Source organism: Dendronephthya gigantea, unplaced genomic scaffold (genome assembly GCF_004324835.1).
Source record: "Dendronephthya gigantea isolate DGI-Jeju-01 unplaced genomic scaffold, DenGig_1.0 000036F, whole genome shotgun sequence".
NCBI lineage: Eukaryota > Metazoa > Cnidaria > Anthozoa > Malacalcyonacea > Nephtheidae > Dendronephthya > Dendronephthya gigantea.
In genome coordinates this window covers 430,479-447,750 of record NW_021163046.1, presented here as the reverse complement: position 1 = coordinate 447,750, position 17,272 = coordinate 430,479, and the positions used below count along the sequence as shown (strand labels likewise).

The 17,272-nt window shown below is 36.4% G+C and overlaps 2 protein-coding genes across 4 annotated transcripts; both read left to right on the top strand.

Moving 5' to 3' along the window:
- Positions 1-367: 367 nt before the first annotated feature.
- Positions 368-6,116, top strand: LOC114526014 (fibroblast growth factor receptor 4-like). Of its 3 annotated transcripts, XM_028547495.1 has the most exons (12): positions 372-494; positions 746-834; positions 1,254-1,547; positions 1,643-1,669; positions 1,965-2,258; positions 2,605-2,883; positions 3,143-3,166; positions 3,364-3,657; positions 3,747-4,094; positions 4,350-4,709; positions 5,164-5,454; positions 5,911-6,116. In XM_028547495.1, exons 2-12 carry the CDS (start codon positions 780-782, stop codon positions 5,913-5,915), a joined length of 2,271 nt encoding a protein of 756 aa, XP_028403296.1. In that variant the 5' UTR covers positions 372-494; positions 746-779; the 3' UTR covers positions 5,916-6,116. The 3 variants fall into 3 exon arrangements, with proteins under 3 accessions (XP_028403298.1, XP_028403297.1, XP_028403296.1); XM_028547497.1 differs by lacking the exon at positions 4,350-4,709 and having other exon boundaries at positions 368-494; XM_028547496.1 differs by lacking the exon at positions 3,747-4,094 and having other exon boundaries at positions 370-494; positions 4,362-4,709.
- Positions 6,117-7,525: 1,409 nt separating this feature from the next.
- LOC114526016 (fibroblast growth factor receptor 1-A-like) lies at positions 7,526-12,488 on the top strand. The gene is made up of 9 exons (XM_028547501.1): positions 7,526-7,734; positions 8,110-8,205; positions 8,595-8,885; positions 9,497-9,529; positions 9,928-10,087; positions 10,454-10,578; positions 10,889-11,269; positions 11,464-11,754; positions 12,154-12,488. The coding sequence occupies exons 2-9, from the start codon at positions 8,145-8,147 to the stop codon at positions 12,156-12,158; spliced, it is 1,347 nt and encodes a 448-aa protein (XP_028403302.1). The 5' UTR covers positions 7,526-7,734; positions 8,110-8,144; the 3' UTR covers positions 12,159-12,488.
- Positions 12,489-17,272: the final 4,784 nt, after the last annotated feature.

Below are 17,272 nucleotides of genomic sequence, written 5' to 3'. Positions count from 1 at the left end.
AATTGATCAGGATGTCGCATCAGGAGTGAACAATGTTGTGCTGCACCCTGGGAACAGTATTGTTAACAATGTTGTTGAACCTTGTTGAATCATGTTGATGTAATCACGATGCAATGTTGTTGTAACAAGTTGCGACAACATTGATGATTCAACAAGCTTCAACAACATTGTTAACAATACTGTTCACAGAGTGCAGCACAACATTGTTCACTCCTGTTTTTAACAACTTGCATCAACATAATGATTTTTACGCGTGTAATATAGGCCAATAAGGGGAAATAATATCGAACTTTACCTTGAGTGAAACTTTCAACACCAACCCCCATGCACAGGATGTATCAATTTACCTTCACGTATGTACATATACAAGGGTCGCTTAGCATTATTGATTACATATCGCGAGTCATCTTTGGTTGAAAGCACTTGATAAACGTGTTGGAACTTGCGACGACTTCAAATTGAAGAAGTAGGACTTTTTCAACTGCAGATATAGGGTAAGACCTTTGTGAATGTTTTAAAACCTGTATAATTTTGGCGTTATTCCGTTGGTTTAATGTTTAACTAACGACATCTGCATGTGTGTATAACATAAATAAACAATAAAGTCAATATTGTCTGTAGCAATTTTCATGAGGTTTTCATCCTCTAAACAGAATGAAGCTGTGAACGAAACGAGACATAATATTCAACGTAAATTCCCAAGGCTAAAAGCTCTATTATTTCAGTTAACAATTTATCATTATAGAGATTTTGCTTCAAACGAGACTTGGAGTGTCAAAATGCTCGCCAGATTTTGTTTCATTCTGTGTGCTTTGTTTTTCGTGGTGGAGTCAGGTGACATATACTGTATACTCAGGGCCGTAGCTAGACCGCTTAATTGGGGGGAGGGGTGTATATTCATATATATTCATGTTTATATACCGTAGAAACAATAGCGTACAAAAGAAATCAGTCGGGCATATATAAGACGAATATATAAATATTCTGTATTCACCCCCCAATTAAGCTTCTAGCTACGGCCCTGTCTATACTTTCAATTTATCGGCACGGCATGACTTAAATTGGTACCCGTACCCAACTTTACTCCGACAGGAAAGACTGTAATCTCGAGCGGTCTAAAGAGGTTATGTAGATCATTAAACTTCCCACTTTGTTTTATTTCTGTTCTCCCCCCGTTCCATCTACCTTGCCTAAATATCCGTTACGGGGGGTTAGTGAACTTTATTTGTTTGGCCATTTCTTTTAATTTTCAGCATTCACACGTACACCAGCGAGTCCACCATTACTCTATAAGTACAAGTCGAACGTGGTAGCATTACTCGGCCAATCACGGGTCAAGCTTCGTTGCCGCGTGTCTAATGGCATGGGAGCACAATATTGGTGGACAAGGAATGGCAAGAAAATACGGAGATCGAGGAAATATTTTGTCACTTATTTCCATAATTTGAGGATAAAAAACGTGGGAGCTTCTGACGCCGGAGAGTACGTTTGTCGGGCAAAAAATGATGTCGGAGAAAGTCACCAAACGATCACCCTCATTGTTAAAGGTAAAATTTAAAAGACGAATTTGATTAGAAGAAAATAACAACGAACAGATAAGACTGTACACTTTCCTTGTTAATTTTAATTTGTTTCTTCATAGATCCAGCCAAAGAAAATACTACTGAAGGTAACACTAATAATAACGAAATAATAATAGTAATAAAAAAGCTGTAGTGTATATACTGATATTTACATTGGATAGCTCTAAATAAGGGCCGTACTTTATCCCATGAATCATCTACGATGCCATGCAGTGTGTATGTGTTTACTCGCTACCGAGAAAAGACGAAATAAATCGCTTTGCGAATAAATTTCAAAAAACTCATTTCTTCCAATCTTATTAGGTCTTGTTTTACACTCGGTTGTATGGTTTCCATACACGATGTTTTAATCATAACAGTTCATTTTTTTTAAACCTACAGAAAGAAAACCGTTTTTCACGCATCTGGAAGAGATGACGAAAAAGATGATAATAATCCCGGCTGGTAACAAATTCAAAATCACATGTTCGGCTTCCGGTAGACCATCGCCAACAATCGCCTGGTACAAAAATGGTAAACAGCTTAAACTAATGCCCGATGGTTCAACGGCGATAAAACCGAGTGATTTTATCTTAAACTTCGATTCACTGAGACCAAAAGACGATGGAAAATACACGTGCTTCGTTTCAAACAAACTTGGAAATGTTAGCGCGTCATTTGACCTGACAGTCAAAGGTAGGATCGTGGTATTTTCTTTCTGATTTCCAACACAATTAACGCGGTGGTCCGAACGTGCGATATTAACTTTTCATGTTCTCCAACTATAGAAATAATACTCGCAAAACCAGTGTTGCAAAAAATGAAAAATGTGGACGAATGAATTAGTTACTGATATTCAAATAAGAGCCCTTATACATCAGAGCATTCGTAACTTATTACTCGTTCACATCTATCAAAAGACGAAAATCGCAGCAAAAATTGCAAGTCTAAACTGACCTGCTTCCCTCATAATCCCCCTCCTGTTTTGCCAACTTTTCTGAAATAATGTCAGGGGGGTCAGTAAATTTTAATCTACTTTCAGCATCCCCGCCACCATCCTTCCAGAGTGACGTGTCAAACGCGACCGTTGTGCTCGGCGAATCAGAAGTCAGGCTTCCCTGTCGCGTGATCGCTGACGTAAATACAGAATATTGGTGGACAAAAGGCGGGAAACGGATAACGAAACGAAAGAGATATCGAATCAAGAAATTCCGTTATTTGAGGATAAAAAATGTGGAGAATTCCGACGCCGGAGAGTACGTTTGTCGGGCGAAAAATAATGGTGGAGAAATTCAGCAAACGATTACTTTAATTGTTGAAGGTTAGATTAAATAATGTATCCTTAAGTCATAATTCGTAGACTTCTCGCAATCACAAATGAGAAATGATATGGAAACACCCTATATGCATTGCAATCTTGTCTCGAAAGTCATCATATATCGTAAGCTGTATATTTTAAGTTTTTCATAGGAGACACGTTATACAATTCCTTTGTTATAAAAACCGAAATTCAGACTTTTTACAAATTGACAACTCGGATCATTTCCCCCTTACTAATCGTAATTTCATATTCTTTATAGATCCAGTCGGAAATTCTCCTGAAGGTTAGAATTACATATATTAATTCCTTCATTAGTGCAGGCTCATATGGTCAGTGGATGTCTCAATCGTGAAGCTTTTATACTTAAAGTGTTTTTATATAAGAAATTTTATGCTTGAAATGTGCAAAGGTCAAAAAGCGTGGTTTTAAAACACGATTTTTGAATCATGACGAACTGAATTTCTTTTCCCAAACGTTTAGATCGAAAACCGTTTTTCACGCATCCAAAGAAGATGACGAAAAAGATGATAATAATCCCGGCTGGCAACAAATTCAAAATCACATGTTTGGCTTCCGGCAGACCATCGCCAAGAATCGCCTGGTACAAAAATGGTAAACAGCTTAAACGAATGCCTGATGGTTTAACGCGGATAAAACCGAGTGATTTTGTCTTAAACTTCGAATCGCTGAGACCAAAACACGATGGAAAATACACGTGTATCGTTTCAAACAAACTTGGAAATGTTAGCGCGTCATTTGACCTGATAGTCAAAGGTAGGATCGTGGTATTTTCTGTCTCATTTCCAACACAATTAACGCGGTGATCTTGACGTATGATATTTTTTTATGTTCTCCAACAATAGAAATAATACTCACAAAACCAGTGTTGCAAAAAATGGAAAATATAACCGCATACGAAGGAGACAATGTGACATTCATTTGTAGAGGATACAGCGACGCTTTGCCTCATTTTCAATGGATAGTGAAGAATCCAAAAAAGAACAACTCGATTGAAGTTTTACCTTCCGGACTGGAGCGAGACGACTACATTTGCGATAACAAAAGACCGCCATGGCACTGCGCGAAACTGCTACTTTTGAACGTGTCGCGTGAGGATGAAAGACAGTATTATTGTATGGCAGGGGATGCTAGGGGATGGAGCAAGGAGACAGTTTGGTTGAAAGTGCTGCCAAGGCGATTTACTCCAGAAGGTAAGTACCCTATACATGCGAAAAACCCAATTGAAACTATGGCTAAACCACCTCCTAATTCTTAGACTAAGTGTTTCGAATTAATTTGAAAATGAGCAGTTAAACAAATTCTTTATGATTGGATAAATTGCTTTTAAAACTCGTTATGGGAATAAGGATTTTCAGCTCAAAGTGGTATATTTTCATTCTCATTTCCAGCACAATTAATCGGTGATCTTAACGTGTGTGATATTAACGTGTGATATTTTTTTAAAGTTTTCCCACTAGAAATAATACTCACAAAACCAGTGTTGCAAAAAATGGAAAATATAACTGCGTACGAAGGAGACAATGTGACGCTCACTTGTAGAGGATTCAGCGACGCTTTGCCTCATTTTCAATGGATAGTGAAGAATCCAAAAAAGAACAACTCGATTGAAGTTTTACCTTCCGGACTGGAGCGAGACGACTACATTTGCGAAGACGAAAGATCGCGATGGCACTGCGCGAAACTGCTACTTTCGAACGTGTCGCGTGAGGATGAAAGGCAATATTATTGTATAGCAGGGGATGTTAGGGGATGGAGCAAGGAGACTGTTTGGTTGAAAGTGCTGCCCAGGCGATTTACTCCAGAAGGTAAGTACCCTGTACATATGAAAAACCCAATTCAATATATGCTTAAACGACGTAATTCAAATTAATTTGAGGATGGGCAATTCAGCAAGTTCTTCAGGATTGGATAGATTGCTTTTAAGACTGCTAAAGGGAGTAGGGATCTTGAGCTCAAAACGTTACCTTGATTATATGTGGCGCGAGTGTTACTAGTCCCAGAAATTCAAAGGACATGGGGATTAGAATTTAACTGCTAAATTTCTTTGTGAAACTGATCATCGAACATGGCGGGGATAACGTGACTTTCACATGAGGAAAAGTACAGTAATGCATTAAATGTGATACTTTGTGTGCCAGTAAAATTGATTTATTAATTGATCAATTGATCTGAATGGGGTTGCAAGCAAGGAAGTACTTTTCTGTCGCAGAAAAATGAATCCTAGTTTATCCTTTTTAACCGCTTTATTTCTATCTGCAGAAATCGAAGCGGGTAAGCCAAAATTTGCACCCGACTCGTACGTGGCCGACATTGGTGGCACGGTGCGTTTGAAGTGCGCTTTCACAGACTGGCGCGTTGAATGGACAATGACCTGGCAAAAATATGGCGAAATTTTGCAACTTCCGACAAATGGGCGCATCCAATCTGTCGTCGGAAAATCGTCTTTTCTGGTTATTGAGCATGCGCAGAAAAATGACACTGGTATTTACGAATGTGTTGCGTCAAACGAATTTGGCACGGTCAAACGAGAACTCGAGTTAACTGTCCAAGGTAGGTTTTCTGAATTATTCAGTTGCCTTTCATGAAGAACCTTCTCCCTAAAAATGGCATTTATTAATAGCCTATAGTTTTCTCTCGTGAGAATCCTGTTAGGGGATCCATGAATTTATTTGTGGCAAATTTCAACACCACTGTTTCAAAAATAACATCAAACTGGTCAATCAATGCCTAGCAAACGATTTTCAAACAAGACTAACAACAAAACCTAAGATTTATTAGCTAAATAATGGTGTATTATTTTTTTACAACATCTTGAGAACAAAAAAAACCTAAGGGAAAAGGTGTTGTGTACCATACAACGAAACGTACGGCTGGTACACTTGCATGGTATTTTATATGTCCTGTTTAATTAAAAGTCATTCGCATGCCTAACTTCAAGGCTTGAACAAATTATCTACGTTCAAAATTCACTTATTTGTGTCTTGTGCATTCTTTTCCGCACCTCAGGTTAAAATTCTCGAAAGCATTTTGTCTGAGTGAATGGTGAGGAATTTATTTGGGTACGTTTTTCATTCAATTTATTATCTTAATGATTTTGTTGGTGAATATTGTCACTTTACGGATGTCGCAACGTACTGTTGTTTAAAACTTTTTATGAAAAGGTGATTTGATAATTATATTTGTAGTTCTTTATGTAATCGAAATATATAATTGTTTTGCATACTATTTTTATTGTTTTTGACAAATTTTGGAGATTGATTTTTTTATAACTTTGTATTAGATATTATACAAATAATGAATGTTTATGAGTGCAATGGTAAAAATATTTTCACGAGGTGAAAGATGGAATGTTCCATTCAACGAGGCTATAGCCGAGTGAAAACATCTTTCATCTCACCAAGTGAAAATATTTTTAACATTGCACGAATGAAAACATTCATTATTTGTTTTATATAATACTAAAATAGACTGTCTCGTTTCAAAAATATAATTTATCAAAAAACGTGCTGTATGGATCAACAACCATACGTGCGAGAAGCATTTTGATGGATGGTATTTACTGAAAGCATGAAGAGTGCAATGGAACAAAATGTATAGTACAATTGCACTCTGGAGAGTGCAATGGAACGTTTTCCATTGCACTCTTGGGAAATGGGACTTACTCAATATCACGTGATCGTCATCAACCAATTAAACGCTTTAAATTTAATGGGGTATTATATATTATATAATAACGTAAAGAATTCAAGCAATTTCATTGGTCGAGAGCCATGATCTATAAGAGGACAGACGCATGGAATGACGTCACAGCAATTTTCTTTTTACCGGTTTAATTTTGGATTTTTTTCAGTTTTATTATATAAAACAAATAGATTACAATGAACCGTTGTCTGTTCAGTTATAGATACACGGTATGACGTCATATGTGATAAGAACAAAAGAGTGACCACTCGCCCCGGCGGCTCGTGGCCACTTTTTTTGTTCTTATCACATATGACATCATACCGTGTATCTATAACTGAACAGACAACGGTTCATTGTAATCTATTTGTTAAATAAATGATATAAGGTCATGATGTAAGTTTCATATAATTTCATCATAGTAAGAAAACTTACTAGATGCTGATTGGTCGAGAGGAGTACAATTATTTTTATAATTGTACTGTAATAAGTAGTGAGCAGTGATTTTGTCAAAATAAACAAAATGGCGAAGGTTATTTTTACCCCAGTTTTCCTATCATGTTTTTATCCCAAACCACCCAGTGTATTCCATTTTTTTTATTTCTGTTTTCTTGCTTCCTATGCTATTTTCTCTTGAGCTTCTATTTCGGCTGTCAATAATGACGGGTCCCTTGGAATTAATTATAAAAGCGAGGCAAGAAATATTGAAATAATTGCTATCGAAATATATTTGTTATATATTTGCTGTATTTATTTAATTGTATATATTTATATATTTATTTATTTATTCTTTAAAAGCTGTATTGTGTGTGGCAAATTAATTAAATTACATATGCATCGCCGAATAAGTTGGAGTTGTTTTACTTGACTTTTGTTTTCGGAAGCGCTACCTTTCTTAGTCGTGCAGGGATTGTAGAATACACAGCATATTGAAGTAATTAAATATCAAATTTCACCTGGAGTGAAGATTGCAACTACAACAACAACCAGCCTTCTTCCTGAAAGGATTGATTTATACGTATATACCAGGGCCAGCGTAGCATTCTTTCATCACAATACGAATCGCTTTGGTGGAAAGCACTTTGATATACCTGTTGCATTTGACGACTTCAAATTAAGCAGTGAAACGTCTTTAACTAGATATATAGGGTAAGTCAGACCTTCATAAATATAAAAAAGTCTCATTTGAAACATTTCAATGTATAATATCGGGTGTGCCAAAAATAAGTACTCCCGTTTAATTCAAAATAGCTTCTTTCAATCAAACAATTTTCATTACTTAGAGGAAATACTAGCTTAGATTTTGGGATGTTTCAATTCAAAATACGCAGTATAAATTCTCATGATGATTTATTGAAATATAAGTTAGGATAATGTCCAAATATTTCTTAAATGCTAGCAATGCTTCAGATATTATAACGAAACAAGACATGCAGCTTGCGTATTCAGATTCTCAAAAAATAAAGTGGCTAAGGGTTTAAATCTCTGCGTCAGGTTGTAATTTATTTAATCTGGTAATTTTAGATTTCGCTTCAGACGAGGCTTAGATAAGTGTCGGGATGCTTGTCAAATTTTGTCTCATTCTTTGCGGTTTGTTCTTCCTGGAAGTTGAATCATCAGGTAATCCACTTTATGGTTTATTTACACTGGTAAAATCTGTACGGGAAACAAACTGAATGAGAATTTCCCGAAGGCACTGCACGGACTTGAATTATTTTTAGTAAGCATCTTATATCAATTAATCTGTAGTGTAATCTAGTATATGAACAAACAATCCTCGGCTTTCTCTGTGAAACTGTACTCCATACATGTAAAAGTTCGTATTAATAGCGGTCCATTAAGTGTTATACCGTAAAAGCAAAGAGAATTATCAAAAAACCAGTACTGTTCAAAAGCTTAATAAGACAAATTTTGACAGGAACAAACATCTTGAAAATACATTAAACAGTTAATTCAATCCGGATTGATAACGAATTTCATTAACCAGCTAGGAATTCCCTTTACTTCAGGAGGAAAGCCGACGTTAGTTGACAAATCGACTGCTACTTACTTGGCGAAAGTTGGGGAAAAAATTCGTTTAAAATGCAATTTCAACCGCTGGGAGAATGGTTGGAAAATGACGTGGTACAAAGACGGCGCAGTTGTTCGGGTTCGAGGAAGGCCGAGGTTTAGAATGCGTAATGGGATGACGAGCATTTTGAGAATCCGTAACGTACGAAACCGCGACGCCGGAATGTACCAGTGTGTGGCTAGAAACAAATATGGCACAGAAAGTAAACAACTGAGTTTAACAGTCACAAGTGAGTTGCATGGTGATTTGTATGGTTATATGGTGAGTTGTGTGGTTGTATGATAAGTATGCGTGCATTGAAGGTTGTATAGTGAGTTGAATGGTTGTATTGAGAGTTGCATGGTTGTATTGTGAGCCGTATGGTCGTATTGTGAGTTGTATGGTTGTATTGTGAGTTGTATGGTTGTATGCATGGTGAGTGGTATGATGAGTTTTATGGTTGTATTGAGAGTTGTATGGTTGTATTAAGAGTTGTATGGTTGTATTGAGAGTTGAATGGTTGTATCGAGAGTTGTATGGTGAGTTGTATGGTGAGTTGTATGGTGAGTTGTATGGTTGAATTGAGAGTTGTATGATTATATGGTGAGTTGTATGGTGAGTTGTATGGTGAGTTGTATGGTTGTATGGTGAGTTGTATGGTGAGTTGTATGGTTATATGGTGAGTTGTGTGGTTGTATGGTACTTGTAGATGCTGTCAGGATGTTTCCTTTCACTGAGAAAGTTGACACGGATAGTGCACAGACCAATTTTTCCAGTATATAGCTGCGTTGCCCCATAAGACATGCTGAACTCATATGATGTTCAATATTCGTTTCATACTCCATCATTGAATATTTTTAGGTCAATTAAAACCGCGTGGTTTACCTGGACAAGGTTAGTACTGGGGTTAGCAAACGAGCAACTAAGTGATTGTGAAGGAAAGAATAAATTGACTTCATTTTAAATTTTATGCAGACTGTTGCAGTTAAATTTATCATGAAGACAGATGACTAATATTATTTATTCTTGTATTTTTGAAACGAAATATGCTATACACAGAATGCTGTAACCAAGATCACTTTATACGAAGACCTTTCTCAAAATTATAAGTGATGCGATTTATCATCTAGCTGCGACTGCCATGAATTGTTAGCATGAATTTATACATGTTTGCTTCTGTCTATCTTCACTTTCTCGAACAATTATAAAGCAAATTCCTGACTTATTTGATTATTAACTAGCATTGATATTATTCAAAAGCGTGCAAGTTTATCAGACCTTCCCTCGCGTAGGTCCACCGTGGTTCAAAAAGCTGATGCCACCGAAACAGTACATCGCCTGGCCAGCGTCGAATGATCTGAAATTGCGCTGTGCGGCTGACGGAGAACCTCCCTTGAAATATCAGTGGCTGAAGGACGGTAAAATCGTAACATATCGCCGCTTGGATCCAAAGTATGTCCTGGATTTATAAGTTTTCCTAAATATGGTATTCATTTTAGAGAAAGATAAGACTCGGTTGAGCTTTAAAATTGGCAGTGGACACCTTATGAGACGAAAGACTATCATATTCGTATATTTAATAATTATTCGCTTCGCCGAAGGCGAGATAGATAGACATCGCTGAGTAAAGTTGTTTTAGTATAATTACAAAGGTGATTCCTTCCTCTGTCACTTTTATAGAAACAACTTAGGTGATCATCGCATATTACTTATAGGTGGAGCAAAATTTTCAATAATCAATTTTCGAGTCAAGTGAAGAATGAAATAACAGTCGTTGTTTGGTGTTTGATTTTTTGTTTCTAAATTATTTCGCCAAAGGTTTAACGGTACAAAGTGGTATCTGAGGATCAAAACAGCCGTTCCATCCGACAACGGTCTGTACAAATGTATCGTGTCAAATAGGCTAGGGAATATATCATGTGAAACCAGACTTGCCGTAATAGGTGGGTAGATTTAATGGAGTGTGAACTAAATAATGTTGTTAATTTAATCTGCTTTCATAATGTTCAGTAGCGTAGCCAGCCTGTCGATTTGTCCCGCTATGCTAATATTTTCGTGTTCACGGACTGTGAAAACAATAGATTTCTAAAGACTTGAATTATTGTAATAACTTGAAATTTACATAGCGGGACAAAATCGTCAGGCTGGCTACGCCACTGATAATGTTGAGACTTTATAGCGAGTCCTTACCCAATGAGTTACTACATTTTCGCACCCCCCGTCCTCGCAAAAATGTTGTGTGTTTTTTTATAGAAAAGGGACCAATACGTCCAGTGTTGTCCAGTCGCTTCCCAGTCAACAAAACTGCCCGTGTTGGCGACAACGTGACATTTCAGTGTATAGAGCTCTTTGGTCCAATGTTGACTGACTATCGTTGGCTTCACTGGAAGAAACTGCCTCCTAGTTACCCGGAGTTGAAATTCGACGGAATACCCACCGCCAATTCGTCGTATTATACATTAATTAATCATCGACATTATAAAGCGTTTGAGGTCGACAAAAAGGACGGAAAATACGGGGGGAAAGTTTATTTGAATAATGTTACAAAAGAAGACGAAGGAATGTACACGTGTGTGATTTCAAATCATGTTGGACAGGGTATTAGAAGTGCATTCTTAAGAGTTAACGGAACAGGTTAATATACAATTTCTGTTCTACTCGTAATTAACACTGGGGCGCGGAAGAAGTTGCCCAAACTCAGCTTTTTTTGGATTGGTGGTCGTTATTTGGGTGGGAGTCATTGAATGGTTCATTAAATTTCTATTTCATTTATTTGTATTAGTTTCTTGTCGTAGAACTATGTTTAATCACTTCATATTTATCTGCAGAAATCCACGCTGGCAAACCAGAATTCGCACCCGATTCGTACGTGGCCGACATTGGCGGCACTGTCCGCCTGAAATGCGCCTTTACCGACTGGCGCGTCAAATGGGTGATGACCTGGTACAAACGTGGCCAAATTTTGCAACTTACGACCAACGGGCGGATCCGATCTCTCGTCGGAAAATCGTCGTTTCTCGTTATCAGACATGCGCAGAAGGATGACGCTGGTATATACGAATGTGTTGCGTCAAACGAATTTGGTACGGTCAAACGAAAACTCGAATTAACTGTCCGAGGTAGGTTTTCTGAAATATGCAGTTGCCTTTCATTACGGTCATTCATTATGGTAGTTTTACTGTAATGTCCTTCATGAAAAAATAATTTTAATGCATTGATATTGTTTACAATCATTTCAAAATTAAAAATAAATGCCCAGCAAACGATTTTTGGACAAGAGTCGAGCTGTAACAATACCTAAATTGTTTGGGCATTTCTTCGTTGAATATTGTTTACAGCAGTTGAAATAAGCAAACGAGAATAAGATGTTCTGGACACTGCAACGTTACTCTGTCTGTATTTGTAATTCGTTATGTCTTGTTTGAAAGTTATTTGCCTGCCTTCTAAGTTTTAATTTGCACGTTTACACGAAGGTCAAATGTCCTAACATATGTTCTAAACAATATTTTCCGCTTTAGGTTAAATTCTTGATAGCATTTCGTCCAAACGAATGGTGAGAAATTTGTGTGGGTACGTCTTATATTCCATTTTTATAATTTTAATTATTTCTGCTTGGGAAATTCATGTTACTAAACCTACTATCAGCATATAACAAAGACGTTTCAACAGAGGTTGTAACGTATTATTTTTTATAACTTTATAATATTATATAAAAAGGGGTTAAACGTGTAATCAAAATATATTATTGTTTTACGTAAATGAATGAAATACATGAATGTGTTTTAATCATGAGTATTACTTACTTAACCTGGGGCCGGTTGTATCAAGCCCGCGTTCAGCTTAAACGGCGGATAAGTGAAAATTAAATAACACTCTTACATCTGTCTTGAATGAGTCAACTTGAATATTATGCACTGAATACATATAGTTGTAAACAGTATCTTTGTATTAAGGTTAAAAATATTTAGTTCGCTTGTTGAATAAAACGGCAGACTTGTTTTCTATTTTGAACTTAACCACCGTTTAAGCTAAACGGGCTTGATACAACCGGCCCCAGACCAAGCCTTGAAACATTGTCGAAGCAATGAAATTTCATTGTTTTTGACAAACGTTGCAAGACTTTTTTACACAACTTTGTATGAAAGGGGTTTCAGAATTGAATTTTATTATTTTTCCATGACTAATGTATTCATATAACTTGTGTAAACAAGTTTCTTTTCTCGGGTTTAATATTAACAAGTTACAAAGACTATATGCACTTCTCAATCTATGCATGACGTGCGTGAATACACTAAATGTGTGTGATCTGGTAATACTCAAGTAGACAGGTCGCCCATTTCCTCTGCAAGAGTTTCCTGTCCAAAAAAACATTAAGCAATATTTGTTTGTAAACGAAGAGAATAATTGCTTAAACCGACCTTATTCGCATAGGAATAAAGCGGATAGCAACGTTGTTTTAAACCATCGATTACATGCCCTTGTCCTGTTAAATATTCTGCTCCTAAAACACGTTACATTTTGCCTCACCAAATGAAAGACTTTAACTAGAGGAAAGAGCCCTTGAAAGAACTTTTCATTATTGTTATCTTGATGTTACTTTGTTTTAAAGCACTCTCCGTGAGATCATTATATTAATAGCATGATAAATCATCTTTTTTAATGGAACTTTGGATGAAGGATTAACTGAAACATAACAAAAACGTGTCATTACTATGCAATATAGTTTTAAGTCGATGCAATTTATCTCTGGTCTGTTTAGGAAATGTTTTTCACTTTTCCTCTGTTTCTCATTTGAACTATAGTTTCTCTAAGCATAGTTTCTACTTTTATTTTCAAAGCCGCGGTCAGAATTGATCAACAAAACGCATGATCTAGCATCGTGTGTAAGTGAAGTGTCACATGAATTATTAAGTGACATATTAGAATGACAAGGACTATAGGCATATTTATTAGGGGATGCAAGGGCTTCGAGCGAACGACCAGCTCATACTTTCAGTAAATAGTTCTATTGTGTAGAAGGAGGCGTCTTAAATGCACATTTTTTCATTCTGTATTCGAGATCTATGCTTCAGGCGAACTTGTAATTCCTGAGAAGAATATAGGTGCATGAGTTTATCGCTTATATTGCAAGTTTTTTTTAATCTTTTAGTCTTTTGGATATAAAAACAACTATATGATATATACATTTAAATATATGATATTACAAGCATAAGAGGTTTGTGTTAGATGCAGTTTCAAATGGACAGCAAGCTATATTATAGATTATATATATAGGATATGATCTTTATGAAGATCTGGGGATATTTTTACTTCATAGTTTTTAGCAATAACAACCTCTGAACCTCTCATTTAATTGCTAAGAAACGTTCGTGTTTCAAATTTAAAATTGTTTCAGCTATATTTGTTTGTTTGCACGCTAATGACTTTGTGCTTGAACTAATGACAAAAGAGCGATACTGCATGGTTGGTTATTTAAATATCGTTAAAGACCCATATTCTGTAGAGACGACGAAAGTCTCCTATATAGGAATTATTTTTGAAGATTTGCATTTCATGACAAGAATTTGGCTATGAACGTGATCAACTTGAGGTATATATTCTTTCAAAAAAGTGTTTCTTATTTGATGCAAATTTTAAGCACTTGGTCGCTGCATGAAAAACACAACCAATTCATATCTTTACGATATTTGCTCTCGCGTGCCTAGGACAATAGCACAAAGCTCTTTTGGCAAAATTTCAGCGCATTTGCTAGACACAAAGCTTCGTAAAAGCACATCTTAAATTGTGCGAAATCCTTTACACGCAATACCTTCAGCTATAGCGAGTTCTGATTCGCGCTTGATGCATCAAATCTTTGCTGCCTATAGATATACATTTGTAATTACGACTAGTTTCAACTGGTGTTTCTGAAAGCGTTACATATTTGCTCTCAAGATCCGATTGACAATTGAAATAACTATTATACTTTTCAAGTGTTATGCATTAACAATTTTATTTCTTATGCTGTTTTCAATTCATCTCAGTTGAGAACATTTTCAAAAATCACATTGATTATGTGTGGCTGATGTATATTTTAAACAATAGTTAGATTAATCAGTCGTGATATGATGCGACCTAATTATCCAATGACAATGTTGTCACCATAGGAACTTGTCACAAGGTTGCTTTTCAGAGTAGAACAATTTCTTCCGTATTTGGGCAGCTGGTCAGCGCGGGGAATTGGGGCGAGGAGGCAGGTCAATGAAGAGCACCACGAACCATTTAATTAAAGTTTGTGACTCACAGCCGTCATAAATGAGTAGGTCACAATGAAACGTCTAATATATAAAATAAACAAGCTGAGTACTTTACCCAAATGTATACTAGACATTTCTGCGTTTGTGATTTTATTGGTCTTTACTACTTTTAATAAATTGTTTTTTTGAATTGAGTTCACGCGCATGTATGCAGTTCAACGAATATCTGCTCTCGAAGTGCATACTCTTGGCTTGTATAAATCGATTCGTATAGTTAAACTCGCTTGTAGTTAAATCCGTAGTTGAACTTGTTTTCAAATTCAATTGCATGTGAAATATAATGACCCGAATTATTCTCGAACATCGAAATCTCGGTAGATTCGACATAATTTTGGGTTGTTATTTCAAACTGATCTTTGCCTTGAGAAGAAAAAAACGTCTGAAGAATCACAGTTTTTCAAGGAGGCTAATTATATGATAATTTACGAATCAGTTTGAAAGACAATCGAATCTCAATCCGATAAATACAGTGTCAAAACATTGACGCTAATGTATTCTTGATGTAGTCTATTTACGGAAATAATTACCCTCATAATGGTCGTTGTCTCTGTGTGAAACTGGTACCATTATTGAATTCGAAAAAAGCAATGCCGTCACTGTGAGATATATTATGCTAAGCATGTAAACGCAATTAGTAAAGATTATTTGATAACACAAGGCAGAATCCTCGCCACGAAACGCACTTCCTTTTCTTGTTAATATGAATTAACCATCCATTAAGGCTTTTTGTTTATCATTTCTTGTTTATAAATAAATAACACGTAACTTTCAATCAATTTGACAAACCATGCAATGTCAACACAAAACAATATTATATACACGTGAACCGACCATTCAGGGATGGCAATGATCGACACAGCATGGTAACGTCGATATTCGATTTACTTTGAGCCATGAATATTAACCTTTGTCATCTCCGAATAATTGTTGCAATTCGCCACGCTTAAAGTGGTTAAACTCGTCGACAAAAGTCTGAAGAATATTTCACGAGAACAATGCATCTAGAAAATAAGTCGTTTTATCATTCATGCAGGCACTGCGCTGTGAATTGGTGGCAGGATTTTCAATCGTCTTAGGGACACTTTCGTTTAGGAAAATGTAGAGCTTTAATATATCCAATTAAGCGGCATTGCTTTCGGTAGATATTTCAAGTGTGTCAGTGATCACCATCCACCAATATCACAGTGCAGATCATATATTAAAATGAATATCACAGCGAAAGCCGTTTGCATGCAAAGAGCCATGCATTGCGAAATGATTTTCTAGCCAAATATTGTCCTACTCTTTTATATTATTTGAAGATTTCGTTGTGAGGTTTTTATCAATCCATTCGGCAATCAATCCATTCCATGCACAATCGTTTTCCGGTCCGGAGCTTATTTCATGCTTTGCAATAATAATAATTTCGGTTTTCGGAAGGCGCCTGTCTGCATTCATGTGCGAGTTTTTTCCATCAAACCGGGTTATTTTTATATAGGACCGCTGGCTACTGAACAATATTTACGCTCAGAATTACTTGTCGGAATATAATCGTTAAATCCTGTGCCACACGACACGCAGCATTCAGCCACGATTTGGTTGAATTGTTTAACAAGTAAACATGTTACCTTAGAACTTTAACTATCAGTTTGAACCCGTATATATGGACAAATAAATTACGCCGTCACATCGACTATATACCTGTGATTATATAGTGTGATACTTGCTTTGAAACAAAAGCCATATATATGAAATCAAATCATGAAAAAAAATTCCTTTCAAGTTTCATTGCTATACAATATAAGTTGATCGAGACGTTTTGCTTTCCACTGTTTGTCGGCTAACTCAGTGAATGACTCTATCATTTGAAATGCACATTTTCACTTTAATTCCGACTCGCATAAAGGTTTTCAGTATGTTTAAAACAAACCCTTAACTAACTTCCCTCTTTTTGAAATCAGCTTTTGAATTCTTTCCGTCCGGTGCGTGCAATTAATCTCGTAATATACACGAAGCAGATCTATGCAAACTACCTCGACACAAAAAAGAAATTATAGAGAGCAATTGCGAGGCGTTTTGTAATATTTTTAGATCGTGCAGGAAGGTTTTGCACGCGTGACTAGGAAAACAAAGCTAGCTCATTCCAAGAGACCTTTTGTGTGCAAATCTGTGTCTAAAACGGGCTTCGATATCTGGCAATGGTGTAAGGTCGATATTGATATGGTACTTGAGTGTTATTATGTTCGTAACTTCGAACTGTCACCTCTATGGTCTGTTCGGCATTTGACGGTAATAACTTCCTAAGTAGCAAAACAAACCATCAGAGGCGCCATCTTTTCATTATCCATCCGACCTTCTTCTG